General features: G+C 59.7%; 3 protein-coding genes across 5 annotated transcripts; 1 reads left to right on the forward strand and 2 right to left on the reverse strand.

The window, feature by feature from the left end:
- Nucleotides 1-7: 7 nt before the first annotated feature.
- APBA3 (amyloid beta precursor protein binding family A member 3) lies at nt 8-7,350 on the reverse strand. Of its 2 annotated transcripts, XM_034657504.1 has the most exons (11): nt 7,198-7,350; nt 5,944-6,546; nt 5,816-5,855; nt 2,637-2,782; nt 2,406-2,492; nt 2,158-2,319; nt 1,562-1,741; nt 1,267-1,479; nt 546-665; nt 316-456; nt 8-230 (listed from the first exon to the last, which is right to left on the reverse strand). In XM_034657504.1, exons 2-11 carry the CDS (start codon nt 6,517-6,519, stop codon nt 159-161), a joined length of 1,737 nt encoding a protein of 578 aa, XP_034513395.1. In that variant the 5' UTR covers nt 6,520-6,546; nt 7,198-7,350; the 3' UTR covers nt 8-158. The 2 variants fall into 2 exon arrangements, with proteins under 2 accessions (XP_034513395.1, XP_034513394.1); XM_034657503.1 differs by having other exon boundaries at nt 2,406-2,782.
- Nucleotides 7,351-8,097: 747 nt separating this feature from the next.
- On the forward strand, nt 8,098-11,172 carry MRPL54 (mitochondrial ribosomal protein L54). The gene is made up of 3 exons (XM_002923560.4): nt 8,098-8,265; nt 8,910-9,075; nt 9,740-11,172. Exons 1-3 carry the CDS (start codon nt 8,148-8,150, stop codon nt 9,870-9,872), a joined length of 417 nt encoding a protein of 138 aa, XP_002923606.1. The 5' UTR covers nt 8,098-8,147; the 3' UTR covers nt 9,873-11,172.
- A 176-nt stretch (nt 11,173-11,348) lies between these two features.
- RAX2 (retina and anterior neural fold homeobox 2) lies at nt 11,349-14,387 on the reverse strand. 2 transcript variants are annotated; one of them, XM_034657511.1, is made up of 2 exons: nt 13,143-14,387; nt 11,349-12,413 (listed from the first exon to the last, which is right to left on the reverse strand). In XM_034657511.1, exons 1-2 carry the CDS (start codon nt 13,344-13,346, stop codon nt 12,075-12,077), a joined length of 543 nt encoding a protein of 180 aa, XP_034513402.1. In that variant the 5' UTR covers nt 13,347-14,387; the 3' UTR covers nt 11,349-12,074. The 2 variants fall into 2 exon arrangements, with proteins under 2 accessions (XP_034513402.1, XP_002923607.1); XM_002923561.4 differs by having other exon boundaries at nt 13,131-14,387.
- Between the last annotated feature and the right edge of the window lie 341 nt (nt 14,388-14,728).

Below are 14,728 nucleotides of genomic sequence, written 5' to 3' on the forward strand. Positions count from 1 at the left end.
CTCAATCTGAGATTTTGCCCATTTTTTACGCATTTAATGTTTTGCATCAGAAAACAGCACGGCACCAAGAAGCCCTGGAGGCCCCGCAAACGGGCTCCCAGGGCTGCTGGGGCTAAGGCACAGTGGGCTGGCGGAGGGGGGGGGGCGCTGGTGGCCGGTCACAGGTACACGGGCTGCTCCTGGCCTGTGAGCAGGCGGTAGGTGGCGGCCGGCATCGTTTTGATGTGGACCTGGGGGGCCGGAGAGGAGGCCGGCGGCTCAGGGAGGGCCTGCACCGGCAGGAGGCCCCCCCGGACCCGCCCGCTGCCCGCACACCTCCGTGTGGGCCTCGGTGAGCAGCTCGATGATGCGGGCGTGCGGCGTGGCCACCACGCTGTGCCCGTTGATCTCGATGATGCGGTGCCCCACACGCACGCCCCCGCGCTCCGCGATGCCGCCCCGGAGGAGGCTGCAGACCTGGAGGGACCGGCAGGGGCCACGGCTGCTCAGGCCGCCCGCGCTCGGGGCCCCCCCCACACCCCCCCCGGCCCAGGCTGGGGTCTCACGATGCCATCCTCCACGCAGAAGCCCAGCTGCTGGCGGGCGTGGGGCCGGCGGATGATGGCCGTGGTGACCGGTGGACAGTGGACGATGCTGAGGGTCACCACGGTCTGTGACTTCAGCTCCTGTGCAGGACAGGTGCTGTGGGCCTTGTGGGGCCTTCAGGGCCCTGCCAGGCCTCCCAGCTACACCGCAGCCCCCTGGGGCCTCAGTTTACCCACTTGTGAAATGGGGCTTTAAAGTCAAGGCTCTAGATCCTAGAAGACCCCTGGGCAGCAGTTAACACAGACTCAAGCCAGGCAGCCTCGGCTCGGAGCGGTGACCTCTCCCCTCCCTATCCGTGGCCTCAATTTCCCCGTCAAGAGCAAGTTTCTAGCAGCATCCGCCACGCTCAAACACTCAGTAACGTGCTGCGGGGACCGTCTCGGGCCTGCCCTTCTGACCTGGCCAGGTCCCTCCCCAGCTCCGGGCTTCGGTTTCCCCAACCAGCCACAAGGGTCAAGACTCAAGAACACACTGGCTGCCTCGTGCAGAGAGGAAGGCTCCCGGGGCTGCAGCTAGACCATGTGTGTTCAAATCCTGCCCTCACGCCATCAAGGTCACCCCCGACAGCAGCGCCCCCTCTCCAAGCCTCCGTCCCCGAGCACACCCTTGAGCAGGCAGGCTCTACCTTCCCCTTCCAGACCGCGCCGGGGAAGGGCACCCAGCCACCCTGGGAGGACTCACGCGGACGGCGGCCTGGCAGGCGGCCAGGGGCAGCCCTACCAGGCTGGTCCCGTTGATGGCAGTGAGGCGGTCCCCGATGCTGAGGGCCCCCGAGCGCTCAGCGGGACTCCCGTGCAGCAGGTTGGCGATGACGGCCGTGGGCAGCAGGGAGCCCCAGCCCGACTCCACCAGGGCCACACCCAGGCCCTCGCCCCGGCGCTTCTCGATGCACACCTGGGAGGGGGACACGGGGCGGGGGCCGTGAGGGCCGCTGTGGGCGGGGGGGCTGGCGGGGGCCACCGGCCTGCTTGCTCACCTCCCTGCAGTTCTCGCTGTTGGAGAAGTGGTCGAGGTCCCCATTGTGGAGGTGGCCAGGGCCCGTGGCGCCCTGGCTCTGCTGGGCGCCCACCTGGTTGGGGTCGATACCGCTTTCCCGAAGGAACTGGCTGTAGGCCACGGTGAAGGCCTGGCCGATGGCCTGAGCGATGAGCTGGGCCTGCGTGCCGATGGGCAGCATCTCTCGGGGGGGTGTCCCACACACCTCCTCAGGGCCCCCAAACCCTTAGGGCCGAGCCCTCCCACCCCCACGGGGGGGCAGGATTCCCAGGAGACCACGTGATGCCCCGTGGCTTCTGGGACTGTGGAAACCAGCCACTGTCTTGAGGAATCTATGGGGGGAGGGGAGGGGAGGGGAGGGCGGCAGGCCTGGAGGGGGAAGGTTCGGGGGTTGGCCGCCAGTCTCCAAGGCTTATGGGAAGGGCCAGGGGCTTTGGGGTCAGGGAGGGAGACAGCCGACAGCGCCAAGGACCGAAGGAAGGACACTGCGGTGACAGTGTGGCCAGGTGGGCGCTGGAAGGGGGGGGCTGGCCCGAGTCCCCCTCCCCCCAGGACGCCCAGAGCGGGGCTGCTCACGTCCTCTGAGTGGAAGACATGGCAAAGCATCTTGTAGCGCCTGTGGCCGCGGGCCTGGGGTGCCGGCCGCTGGGCCAGCCGCCGCCGGGCCATGAGCACCAGCACGCTGCCGATGTCCGCAATGTACGAGATGGTCTGCAGGGCGTGGTCCATCAAGGCCTCCTGCGGCAGGGGGAGACCAGGCCTGGGCGGGCTGTGCGGGCCCTCCCGGGGCCCCCACACCCCAGGGGCCGGGCCTGGCCCCGTACCTGGGAGTCGGCCGTCAGCACCTTGACCCTCTTGGTGGACACGAAGAGGTCCACTTCCGTCATGGGCTGAGTCTCCCCGTCGGGGGCCTGTGGGGGTCGGTGGGAGGTGGAGGCCCGCGAAGACCCAGCCTCTGCCGCGCTGGGCTCCAGGGGCCTTGGGGGACCCGGCCGACAGCCCGCCCGCCCGCCCGCCAGCCCTGGGGAGCCCCACCTGCCCAGCCCTGGCTTCACCTTGACACGGTCCATCGCCTCCCGGGCCTGGGCCATGCGTGTGCTGGGGGGCGGGTTCCGCTCAGACACCAGCTGGGTGGAGCCCAAGTATTTGGCCCCAAATATGACGCCGTCTAGGAGGTCTTCATGGTCACAGGGACCAGGTACTGAGGGCAACAGGGGGGGAGGGTCAGCCCCTGAGAGCCCCCAGCCATGCGTGTCCAACCCTCAGGCTCTGCCCTGGGTCGTGGCTCCCTCAGTGGTCTGGAAGCACAGAGTTCCACCCCTTGCTTAGCACTCTTGAGCGACACACATCCGCCCACCGTTCCCGAACCAGCCCATCAGCAGGAGCCACAGACATCTAGAGCCCTGTTATCAGTCTAGAGCCAGCTCGGACTCTGTCCACGGTTCAAGGACTCCAGGGCACAGGGACCAGTTTCAAGAGCCCTCGGAGTCTAGAACCACAACCAGATCCAAAAAGCACTCTAGCACTCAGGCACCACCACCCTGTGTTTCTAGAATTCTATCATCATGCTAAAACCAAGCAGTCCCATTTCTAAAACCAGCAATGCTATAAAACCATAGTCAACTGCACCCAATGGTTCTGGAATGCCCTAAATCAATCTGGAGCCAGTTCGCTTTGCCTGCTGTTCTAGATTTCTCCCTTGTCAGCCCACGACTGGAGACAACTGTATTCCACAGTTGTAGAACTGCCCAATCAGAGAAGAGACAACTCACCACATGTCCAAAACTTTCACACCATCCAGAACCCCAAATAGCTCCCATCTGTGGTTCCAGAGCTCCCTGACAGGCCTCAAGCCATAGAATTCTGCAGGGGTCCTAGAAATCAGCACGCCTCCAGAACCACATTTTCCCACTCAGTGATTCTGTAACTTCTTAATCGTGGCGGCACTGGGTAGCCTTTCCTATGGTTCTAGAACATCTTCAAATAGTCGGGACACCTCAGCTGTACCCAGTGAGTCTAAGAATGATGTGCAGTCCAGAAGCAAACAACTGCGCGTCGTTCTAGAACTCGACCAACCTAGCCCAGAACCACACAGAACTCTGCCATCAGGGCTCCGTAATTCCCTGAACAATCCAGACCCAGCCAGCCCTGCCAGTTCTAGAATGTTCTAACCAGGAGCAGTTGCTTTTCTGGTTTAGAACTGCAGGTGCAGGCCCCGGCTCTGGAGGACTCGAAGCGAATTTAAACTACAGCCCGTTCTGCCCATTATCTTTCGTGATCTAAGCATTCTGGAACAACAGAACTCCACTCCGGGGTTCTAGAACCGCACCATCCAATACGCTAGCAGCCAGGCTCGTGCGGGGATTGCGCACCTGAAATGTGGCACCTGAAAATGCACACTGGATTTTGAAAATTTAGTATGAAAAAAAGGTAAAGTAAGTGTAAGATATGGATTATACGTGGAAACAACACCTGAAATAGGTTGAGTTAATCAAAACGTTATTACTTTTTCCTTTTTTTTTTTTTTTAAGTTTTTGTTTTTTTAAGTAATCTCTGCACCCAACGTGGGGCTCGAAATCACGACCCCAAGATCAAGAGTCGCACATCCTCTGACCGAGCCAGTCAGGTGCCCCTATGTTTATTTTTTTAAAGCAGATAACTAGGAAATTAAAAGTCACACATGGGGGGGCGGTGCTGGATCAGCCGGCTGAACATCTGAGTCTTGATTTTGGCTCAGGTCATGATCTCAGGGCTGTGGGATTGAGCCCTGTGTCGGGCTCCACACTCAGCAGGAAGTCGGCTTGGGATTTTCTTTTTTTCTTTAAGATTTTATTTGCTTGTTTGAGAGAGAGAGTGAGCACAAGCAGGGGGAGCAGCAGAGGGGGAGGGAGAAACAGGCTCCCCGGTCTGGGCGGAGCCCAATGTGGGGCTCGATCCCAAGACCCTGAGATCATGACCTGAGCGAAAGGCAGATGCTTAACCAACTGAGCCACCCAGGCGCCCTGCTTGGGATTTTCTCTCTCCCTCTGCCTCCGCCCCTCCCCTGCAAGCATGGGCACACTCTCTCTCAAGATAAATAAAACCTTATTTAAAAAAAAGTCACACATCGCTCACATTATGATTCTATTGTATAGCACGACTCTAGAACTTTCTGATTACTCTGGAATCAGACAGCCCTGTCCACAGTGCTAGAACAACCCCTGGTCTAGAACTGTTGATAAGCTCTAGTCACTCCGTGATTATGAAAACCTCCAGTCTAGACAGCTCTGTTCACCATTCTAGAACACCATCAGCCCAGGTTCTTTTAATCTAGAACCACAGGCAAAATGCCAAATTCTAGAACTCCCAAGGTGAGTCATAGCTCCACCCGATTCCAGCACCTTCTTGGAACTCTAAGTCCGAACCAGCTTCACCTTCCCACAACCATAAAACTTCTCTTTGACTTACAGCCTCAGGTAATTAGGGGGGAAATCCTAGAACATTCTAGGTCCCCAGAACTGGTTCTTTCCATGCTTTCAGGGCAGAAATTGAGAAACTTTTTTTTTTTTTTTTGTAAAGCAGGCTCCACACCCAGCCTGGAGCCCAGTGTGGTACTTGAACTCACAGCCCTGAGATCAAGACCTGAGCTGAGCTCAAGAGCTGGACACAAGCGCCAGAGGCATGCAGGCGCCGAAGACTGACAAACTTTTTATGCACGAGGCCAAACGGTAAATATGTTTGTCTTTGTGGGCCAGATGGTCCGTGCTGCAACGACCCAGCCTGGCGACCGTAATGTGAAAACCACTGCAAACACTACGTTAATGAATGGTCATGACGGTGTCTCAATAAAACTTTATTTGTGGACACTGAAATTTGAGTTGCACATTGTTTTCACACATTAAGAAATACTATTCTGTTTTTTCCCCAACCACTTAAAAACATAAAAGCCACTGTTAGCTTGCAAGACATGCCAGAACAGGCAGGTTGGATTTGATCGCAGATGGCAATGTGCCAACCCCTGCTCTGGAACCCAGTGCTACAAATGCCACGCCTGCTCTTCCATCCCCTATTCATTCTAGAACATTCGCACCACTCTCTCCCCCCTCCCAGACCATCTGGAATCTACTCAACCCACCTCGGAGCCTCTCTAGAAGCAACTCCTTGCTGGCAAACTTTGTGCCATTTTGGGAGGAGCCTGATTGGGGCTATTCTGAAAATGCTAAGTCCCTGGGGCCAGGGTGGGCAGGACACTCACCCTCCTGGAGGGCAGGGTATGGCACCAGGGTCTTGGGGCTCTGGAAGAAGATAGAAGAGGTGCAGGCCTGAGTCCCTCGGCTTGGTTCCTGGCAGCAGAGGCGGCCTGGGGGGCGGGAAAGGCCCTACCTGGGTACTGGCAGGCCGTTCCTCAGGAGTAACCAGAGGCACCGTCTCCAGCCAGGGTTCCGGGGAGCTGCTTGAGCTCCTGCTGCCACCCTGCTCGGCAGAAGCTCCCTCCGCCCATTCTGGGGCACTGGTATCTCCGTCTGGGTCCTCGGGGGGCTGCAGTGGGCGAGGGGCAGGGTCCGGAGGCTCCTTGGGACAAGACTGGGAAGGAGGGCATTCCTGGCAGTGCAAAAGGCTCAGCAGGTCGTCCCGGCCGGCCTCGGCAGACAAGAGCCCGTGGGCATCAGCAACGTCCTGGGAGGCCAGGCCGTGGCCCGTGGCCACGTGCAAGGGGCAGGGAGGTCCATCCGGGGACAAGCCCACCAGATCACCAGGCAGAGCCTCAAACTGCTGCACCAGGTCCTCAATGCCGGGCCCATCGAGTTCCATCTGACTCAGGCTGCCAGAGCGCCCCGGCACTGGGTCCCACTGGCAGTTGGGGGTGAGGTCCTGAGAGGGTGAAAGTGTGTCCCTCGGCTCCTCCAAGTCCATAGCTGGAGGGCCTGAGGGAGCCTGGGAAGTTGTCAGGAGTTCCATGCCTGCTTCCCAGGCTCAGGCCAGCATCTGAAAGAGAGATTCGAAGATAAGATTTCCTGAGTGCCAACGTGGTGCCAAGCTCTAGGAGGGTGTGGAACACAGAATTTAATCCCCACCATACTCTGCAACGAAGGGTCCGCTATGACCTCCAATTTATAGACGAGGCAATCGAGATGCAGAACAGGCAGAACAGGCCGTCGTAAGACAGCAGCTTCATAGGCTCCGAACCCAAACCCCGGAGCGCTCCCCTATACCTGTCAGCCCAGACCGCTCCCCACCCGTGGATCCTGTTCCCCCAGACTTAGTTCTTACAAGTCTCCCTCCACCGAGACGTGTAACCCAGGATGGAGACACAGCCTGACTATGCAGACCCGGGAAGTGCAGGTTCCCGAGACCTCGGACTCAGGGCCCCAGCCTAAGACTAGATCCAGGACCCCAGACTTAATATTAGAGATCCAAGACGCCAGAATGCAGAGCCTAGTCTCAAAACCTCCAATGCCACGCTCAAGATCAACTCCGGACTCTGACCCGGACCTCAGAACCCAGCCTGAAGACGTAACTCCACCTAGAGCTACGAGCTAAGACCCCGGTCCTCTCGCAGACCCCAGCCTCAAGACTTCAGACCCCCTTCTTCAGCCGCCGGCTCCAGACCCCGCTCTGCCCCGCCGAGACACTCACTTCCCAAACCAAGGTGGCCTCAGACCGCGAGGTCCCCCAGAACCCCACGCCCCCGGCCGGACAGTCCTCCAGGGGCCGCGGCTCGCCGATTCCTGGCCGCGGCGCCGGCAGGTCTGTCCGCACAGCGCTCGGACCCACTGGGCTTGCGCGCGTTTGCGGGGCCTGCTGGGAAATGTAGTTCTCCCAACCAGCCTTGCTGCGCCGGAGCGCTAGGTGTAGGAACCAGGGGTTCGAATCCTGGGCTTCTGTATACACAGAGTGGGAGTCCGAGCTGGCCTCTGGACCTGTTTCCTCAATTACAAATTGGGGTTAGTGATCACTGCCTGCCATATATATACGGCTGTGGGCATTACTCCAATGGATGGCAGATGGGAAGAAATGGGACTGGGAAATATTAAAGTGACAGGGGGTCTCTTTCTACTCCGGGGACACCGGAAGCAGCGCAGGGACCCTATTGTGGACGGACTTCCGGTTTCGCTCACAGTCGGGAGGCGGAATGGCACGTCCTGGCGTTAACTTTCCATGCCTGAGCTTCGCTTCCGCAATTATAAACTGGGGATAATAATAGTACCTACCTCCTACTTGTGAGGACTAAACGAGATCGAGCTGGTTACGGATTTAGCAAAAGGGCTGGAAAATGAGTCTTTTAAGTATTACCAAATTACTTTTAGGCTTTCAGTAATTGCTCATTGAATAGAATTAGGAATGCATAAAGCGTGATCTTAAAATAAGTTATAACTGAAGAAGGGCACTAAGTAAATGAAATATCTTTTTAAAGTCCCCTTTTAACAGTAACAGGATATCTATAAAAGTTTCAAAGAACGCGCAAATAACTCCTAAGACTGGAATACTACATTTCCCAGAAATCTCTAGGAGCCTACAACTCCCAAGCACCCTTTGGCCGCCGTCGTCTCCCGGAAAAGTGCACGAGCCGGCAGTCCGCGTACGTCATGGCGGCAAGACTCCTCTTTGGGGCTACGTGGACCTGGACCGGCTGGCGGGCCCGGGAGCTCCCGGTCCCTGCCGAGCTTGGAAGACTCCTCGTACGGGGATATGCCAAGAGACCGGGTGAGCTGGATTAAGAGGGACCCAGATGGGAAAGGTTTGGGACACTGAGGAGTTAGTAGTGCGCAGACGCTGCTTTGGGAGGTGGTTCCTAGAATCAGTGCGCAAGCGTAAAGAGGCAGGCGCTGAGCTTTTTGCGCAGGCGCAGTTTGAAAATACCCGGGATTTGATTGGACTCACTGCGCAGGTGCGGTGTGTTTTTCCGGGGCGGAGGGGGGCGGTTGTTATGAACTTGGGTCCCAGTTCTGTTTGTGCCTTTAAAGGTACTGTGTTTTCTTGAGCAAGTCGCCACCGGCAGTTTGAGGATGCAGTGGTGTCCATCTGACTATTAGCTACTGAAGCAAAGGCAAAATCACCCGGATATAGCCTGGTTTGATCTCCTTTGTTGGAAGGAGAGAATTGACAGAATAATGGGCTTTCAAGACGCATACCAGCCCTTTCTCCGTGACATAAACAGAATTGGAAAGCAATGATCTGGTCCTTCTAAGCGTCAGTGTTTAATGCAGTATCCATGTCCCACTTAAAATCATCTTGGGTGCAGCAGTCTAGTCAGGGGCTAGGGGGCCCCCTGGAGAAAGAGGGGGCAGAAGGGAAGGCCGGCCTCCTGAGAGTGCAGCTGGCAGAAATGACTCTCTCCCACCCTCCAGCCATGAAGGGGGGCAAAGGCGCCAAAGGCGGTGTGGCCAGTGAGGCCCTGAAGGACCCAGAGGTGTGCACAGACCCCGTCCGACTCACCACACATGCCATGGGTGTCAACATCTACAAGGAGGGCCAGGACGTGGTCCTGAAGCCAGACGTGGAGTACCCCGAGTGGTGAGTGAGCCAGGCTGGAGAGCCCGGAGAGCACGTGCCAGGGTGAGGACGGCCTGGCTGATCAAATCTGAGGTTTCCATAGGGCTTTCCTGGGGAGGTGAGATGTGACTCAAGACCTGAGTGGGTGGAAGTAGCTTTAAAGGTAGAGGGAATAGTCATTGCAAAGGCCCTGGGGCAGGACTGCACCTGGTTTGTTAGCAGAACAGCAGGAAGTGAAGGTGGAGAATAGACGGAGATGGGGCAGGGAGGTGATCGATTAGCTCTCACAGGGCCAGGGGGGATACAGGGAAGATTTTGCTCTTGGCCCCAGGACCAGTAGCAGGACATTGAAGCCATTGACCTGTGCTGATCCTTAAAGCTGGGGAAGCTTCAGAAAGGTTGAGTGAGTGGGTGGGGAGGTGTTCCCAGCAGACAGCACAGACAATGGCCAGGAGGCAGCGGAAGACTTGGTGTGTGCCCACCTCCCATACCAGCACCACTGGGATGGGGCAGCTTTCCCACAGCCAGGAACCCAGCTCGGGGTGGGGAGGGCTCACCCCAGGATCATGCCCCCACCATGTGGCTGTGGGGCCCAGTCTGCTGCCACTTCTGCCCACGGTGCCCAGGGAGGGGGACCTTCTGGGGGTCTGCCCTGCCTCCCTGATTCCTGCCCATGCCACGGCAGGCTGTTTCAGATGAATGTCGGCCCCCCCAAGAAGCTAGAGGAACTGGACCCTGAGACCCGCGAGTATTGGCGACTGCTGCGGAAACACAACATCTGGCGTCACAACCGCCTGAGCAAGAACCAGAAGTTCTAGTGGGGGAAGGGGCTGGGCCGCCCGGAGCCACCGGGGACCTCACCAGGCCCTAAAGGAGGACCCCCGAGGCACACCACATCTCCTCCCCGCCCCCATGGAAGACTCGATTTTCCTGGAGAAAACAGGGTTTTGAGAACAGAGGAGCCCCCTGACCTGGTGCCTGTTTGGTCCCCACGGCAAGGCTGAATCAGGGCCCTGGGGGCCGTCCCTGGCAAGCCCTGGGTGCTGTCTGGGGTCAGTGGGCAGGGGTGTGCCTCAGGCCTGTGGCTGCAGGGGGAGGTTTTTCTAGACACGCCTCTCGGTTGCAGGGGACTCAAACGAGCTCCAAACTACCCAAACATGAGAGGGAGACTGAAGCGTCCAGGGCGGGCTCTGCCTTCAGGAGTGCTGACTCGGGGGCTTCGCTATCCAGACAGACAGCTTTCTCTGGCTCTGGGTCCTTGTAGCCCCCGTGGGTAGTTCTCCTGGGCAGGGGTGGCTCCAGGACTCCTGGCTGACACCCCTTACCCGGTTTAGCAAGCCCAGCCAGAGGGAGGGGACTTCCTTTTCCTTCCCACTAAGGTCCCGTGTTCTCTGCATTGGCCAGTTAGTTGAGCCCCGGGACCTAGGCCTACCCACCATCCTCCTCCCCACCCCATTAGTGCCCTGGGCTCAACCTCCCCCACACCCCCCCCCAGGAAATGCGTCTGGGAGTCTTGAACTTGGCACTGTGAACCTGACCCACAGCCTGCGCGAGAACCAGCTCCCCACAGTCCTGGCCCCTGCCCTACCTGGCTAGGGGCAGGGTCACCAGGGTGAAGCCTGAGAGGGTGTGCGGCTGCAGGGGTGGGGTGGCTGCATGAGGGCACAACCTGGGGGGCTGGACCAGGGGCCGGGGGTCCTCTGCGCTGTCTTGGCTAGCAGGGCTGGGCAGGGCGGGGGACTAACTCCGCCTCTTCCCAGGAGCCGAGGGCCCTCATCCTCTAAGAGGACTGCCAAGCGGATTACCTGCTCTCTCGGGTGGCCTGCCCAGAGCAGGTCCCAGCCCTCCCGTGGATGTCCGTGGTTCTCAGGGTAGACACAAAGTTGTAGCGGCCACGAGGCACCTTGCTCGCTGTGCTTCAGCCCCAGGGCCTCCTGGGTTCTCCCGCACACCTGGCCGGTCCTGCCCCAGGGCTTTGGACGTGCCATTGCCTCTGCCTGGCGGCTCTTCCCCGAGGTGTTCCCGTGGCTCACTCCTTTACCTCCTCCGGTTTTCCAGTATCCCCTCCAAGAGGCCCCCCATCCGCCTCGTTCAACTACAGTCCTGTCACGCACTCCAGACTGCCTCTTGTCTTATTTTCTCTCAGCACTTACAGCCAGCTGGTGTTTTACGTACGTATTTATTTATTTGGGCTGCTTGTCTTCCTCCCACTGGAGTGGCGGCTCCGTGAGGGCAGGGCTTGTTGTCCATTTGTTCACCGTCACATCCCCATTGCATAGCGGGTAGATGGAGGGGTGGGTGGGCGACTCATGTATGAGATGCCAAGTGAGCGGAGATGAGCAGGCCAGTTCAGCCCGGGGGCGCGCACTGGTGTGAGGACCCAGAAGTGAGCCTATGGCTACTTCAGGGCCAGAGCCCAAAGACAGGGTGCTGGTCACTTGCAACTTCTGCCCTTGAGCCCCTCGCCTCCTGTCCTGACCCAGGCTGCCCTGTCCCGTGGGGAGGTCCCCTGTCATGCTGACACTAGGCCAGCTCCCAGCCTGGTCACACCCTGTTCCTTGCCCTCTGTGGCCTCCTTGTCCTGGAGTCCAGCAGAGTTCTGGGAAGGGTGGTCATCAACCCGGGCCTCCCTGGGCCTCGGTTTCCTCCCCCACAAAGCAGCTGGAGGAGGGGCAAAGTGATGGGCCCAGGACGGGCACTCGGGAGCACGCAGTGAAAGCAGAGGCTTTCTTGGAAAGCGGGAGGTCCGAGAGCTGGGGTTCAGCTGTGAAGGACGAGGCACGGGCAGGGGGACCTGGGCGCAGTGAGTCAGAGTGGCTCGTGATGGCAGCCTTACTGTCCCAGAGCCTCACAGTCCCCACGCCCGTCTGGCAGACGGGAGGCCCAGGCCCCAGGCCAGGCCACCTCCTTCCTGACACGGTGCCAGTCTCCCTGCAAGGCAGGCTGAGGAGGTGCTGGGAGGGGACCAGCATGGGTGGCCACAGACACGCTGAGATGAGAGGGCTAGGCGGGCCCCAGACTCAGGCCGGCGGCCAGGCCCTGTCCAGAGCCTGTGCATGCTCCTTGGCCAGCAGCCGCAGGGACGCCTCCTCCAGGCAGAAGCCCTCTGTGAAGGCCGGACCAAGGGCATGGGGCCCGAAGGGTGCCTGCAGCGCGGGGCCTGGGCCCAGGAGGCGTGGGAGGCCCGGCACGGCCGGCGGCCCGGGGCCCAGCCAGGGCTCCAGGGGCAGCGGCATGGCCGGGGGGCGGGCAAACGGCAGTGCCGGGGCCTCGGGGAGCCTCGGGGCTGCCACAGCCCTGGAGCCTGATTCCAGACGCTCCTGGCGGCGCCACTTGGCCCGGCGGTTCTGGAACCACACCTGGAGGTAGTGAGAGGGGTGCTCCCAGTTCAGGGCCCATGGGGAGGAGCCAGCCCACTGTGTCCTTTGGGGCTCCCAGCTTCGCAGGGTTCTGCCTGCTGTCTGGCCTACCACCCGCTGCAGTGTCAACATACTGTTATCTGCCTCGGGAGACGGGTCCCCCTATGGCCCCCATCAAATCAGCCCAAAGTCTTCTGAAGCTAAGCCCTCCTCGCCCGCCACTCTCTGCGCAGCCCCTCAGGCTCCGCGGTCTCTTTTGGCCCTGGGCATGGGGTCCGAGCTGCTCAGCTCAGCAGTGGATGCCCTTCACGAGCACTTCCTCAGCCGCGCTCTGCCTCCCCGTCCCTCGGCTTCCCGCGGCTGGAAACACCTCCAGTGTGACCGGCCACAGCCACTCCTGGATGCTCAGAGATCGCCCGTTCTCCTTTCCTTTCTTTCCTTTTTTTTTTTTTTAATATTTTATTTTTCAGTAATCTCAGCAGCCAACGTGGGGCTCGAACACACAACCTTGAGATCAAGAGTCGCGTGCTCTACCAGCCGAGCCGGCCAGACACCCCAACCTTCTCTGCTTTCTAACTGGAAAACTTTTACTCAAGCGCCAAGGTCCCAGTCCCACATCCCCTCCTCCAGGAAGCCTTCTGAGCTTGGAGATCTGCCTACACTGGGAGGGTCCCGATCTGGCTCTGGCTCCCTCCCTGGGCTGTGGGGTGCCCTCACCTGCACGCGCACCTCGGGCAGGTGCACCTTGGCTGCCAGCTCCTCGCGGCTGTAAACGTCTGGGTAATGGGAGGCCTCGAACGCCCTCTCCAGCTGGTGCAGCTGGTACGTGGTGAAGGTCGTGCGGTTTCTCCGGTGCTGCTTCTTGGGGGCCTCCTCGCCCGGGCGCGGCCCCCCACCCTCTGCCGCCGGCCCCTCACCGGGGCTCAGAAACATGGCTTCTCCTCACCCCCACCTGGCCGGGCGGCAGCAGGACACAAGGCAGTGAGACAGCAGCAGGGACTGCCGGCTGGGGAGGGCAGGGGAGCCCCCAGCGTCTGCTGGGCCTGGGGTGAGATGTGCCGGGGAGGCACGCACAGGGGCCTGCCTTCATTCCTCCTCCCAGCCTCCCTCTCCATCCGGGGTGCTCTCACTCTCCGTCCGTCTCTTTTCTCTGTGTGTCTGTCCCTTTACCTCTGTTCCCACTTTCCCGCTCGAGCTCTCCCTGACGGGCTCTTCGACTTATAGCTCAGCTTTGGTCTGTCTGTCCCTCCGTCCGTGCTCCTGGGGCCCCCAGGAAGGCAGGAGGCTGGGATGCTGACCCCATAGTCCCTCCTGGGAGGCTCTCTGCACCCCCAGCTCCCACTGGTGCCTGCCTGTGCCCACCTGCCCAGTACTCACCACCCCTGGCAGCCCCTCGACAGCCCCAGTATCCACGCAGCTCTGGCCCCCGCGGGCCCAGCACCCCGTCCGCTGCTGGCCTGGCTCTGCCAGACCTGAGCGGGGAGCGGCTTGGGGTCCGGGGAGGGGAAGATTAGCCTGAGGTGATTAATTGAGGCGGCCCCTCCCGCCCGGGCACTGGCTGCTCTGAACCACAGAGGGAGGGCACGGGGGAGGAAGGCTGGGGCTCCAGAGGGTGTGTGTGGGGTGACCATTGGCCTGGCTCCACCTCCCCTCACAGTAGGACACCAACAAGGGCCTCCTCTCTCCGGGCCTCAGTTTCCCTAGCTGTAGAAGGGTGACGCCAGGACTTACCTGATGGGGCTCTCATGGGGCAAGGAGGGGATGAAAGAGAGCATTGCTCAGTGGTTGGCATACAGTATGTGCTCCATGAATGTCCACTGCTACTGTTTTTATCAGCTGGGGCCAGAAAAAGGTCCTCTTAGACGCACAGGTGGTGACGGGTGGGGGAAGCCAAGGTCCTGACAGGTGAAGGCAGTTCCAGTCAGCTCCCCCAGAACGCTGAGCTGCCCAGGGAGTTGGGGGCATTTTTGCTGGCTTTTGAGGAATGAATAGAAGTTCGCTTTTCATTCAATGAACATTATTGAGCACTTACTGTGTACCAGATACTGTTCACAGCAGTGAACAAAACAGACACAAATCTCGGAGCCGACATCTTAGTAGGGGAGACAGACAGCAAATAAGATACGGAGTGTGTCAGGTGGTCATAAGGCTAGTGAGAAAACTCAAGCAGGGGAGGGAAGGGGAACAGAGGGTTGCAACAGAATTGCATGCCGAATGGGGCATGACTAAAGCTAAGATTCTGGACACAACTGTGTGTGAGGGGGAGGGTACTGGGGAGCCATGGGAGGCTGTGGAGCATGGCAGGGATGCAGTCA

The sequence above is a fragment of the Ailuropoda melanoleuca genome, chromosome 4 (genome assembly GCF_002007445.2).
Source record: "Ailuropoda melanoleuca isolate Jingjing chromosome 4, ASM200744v2, whole genome shotgun sequence".
Classification (NCBI taxonomy): domain Eukaryota; kingdom Metazoa; phylum Chordata; class Mammalia; order Carnivora; family Ursidae; genus Ailuropoda; species Ailuropoda melanoleuca.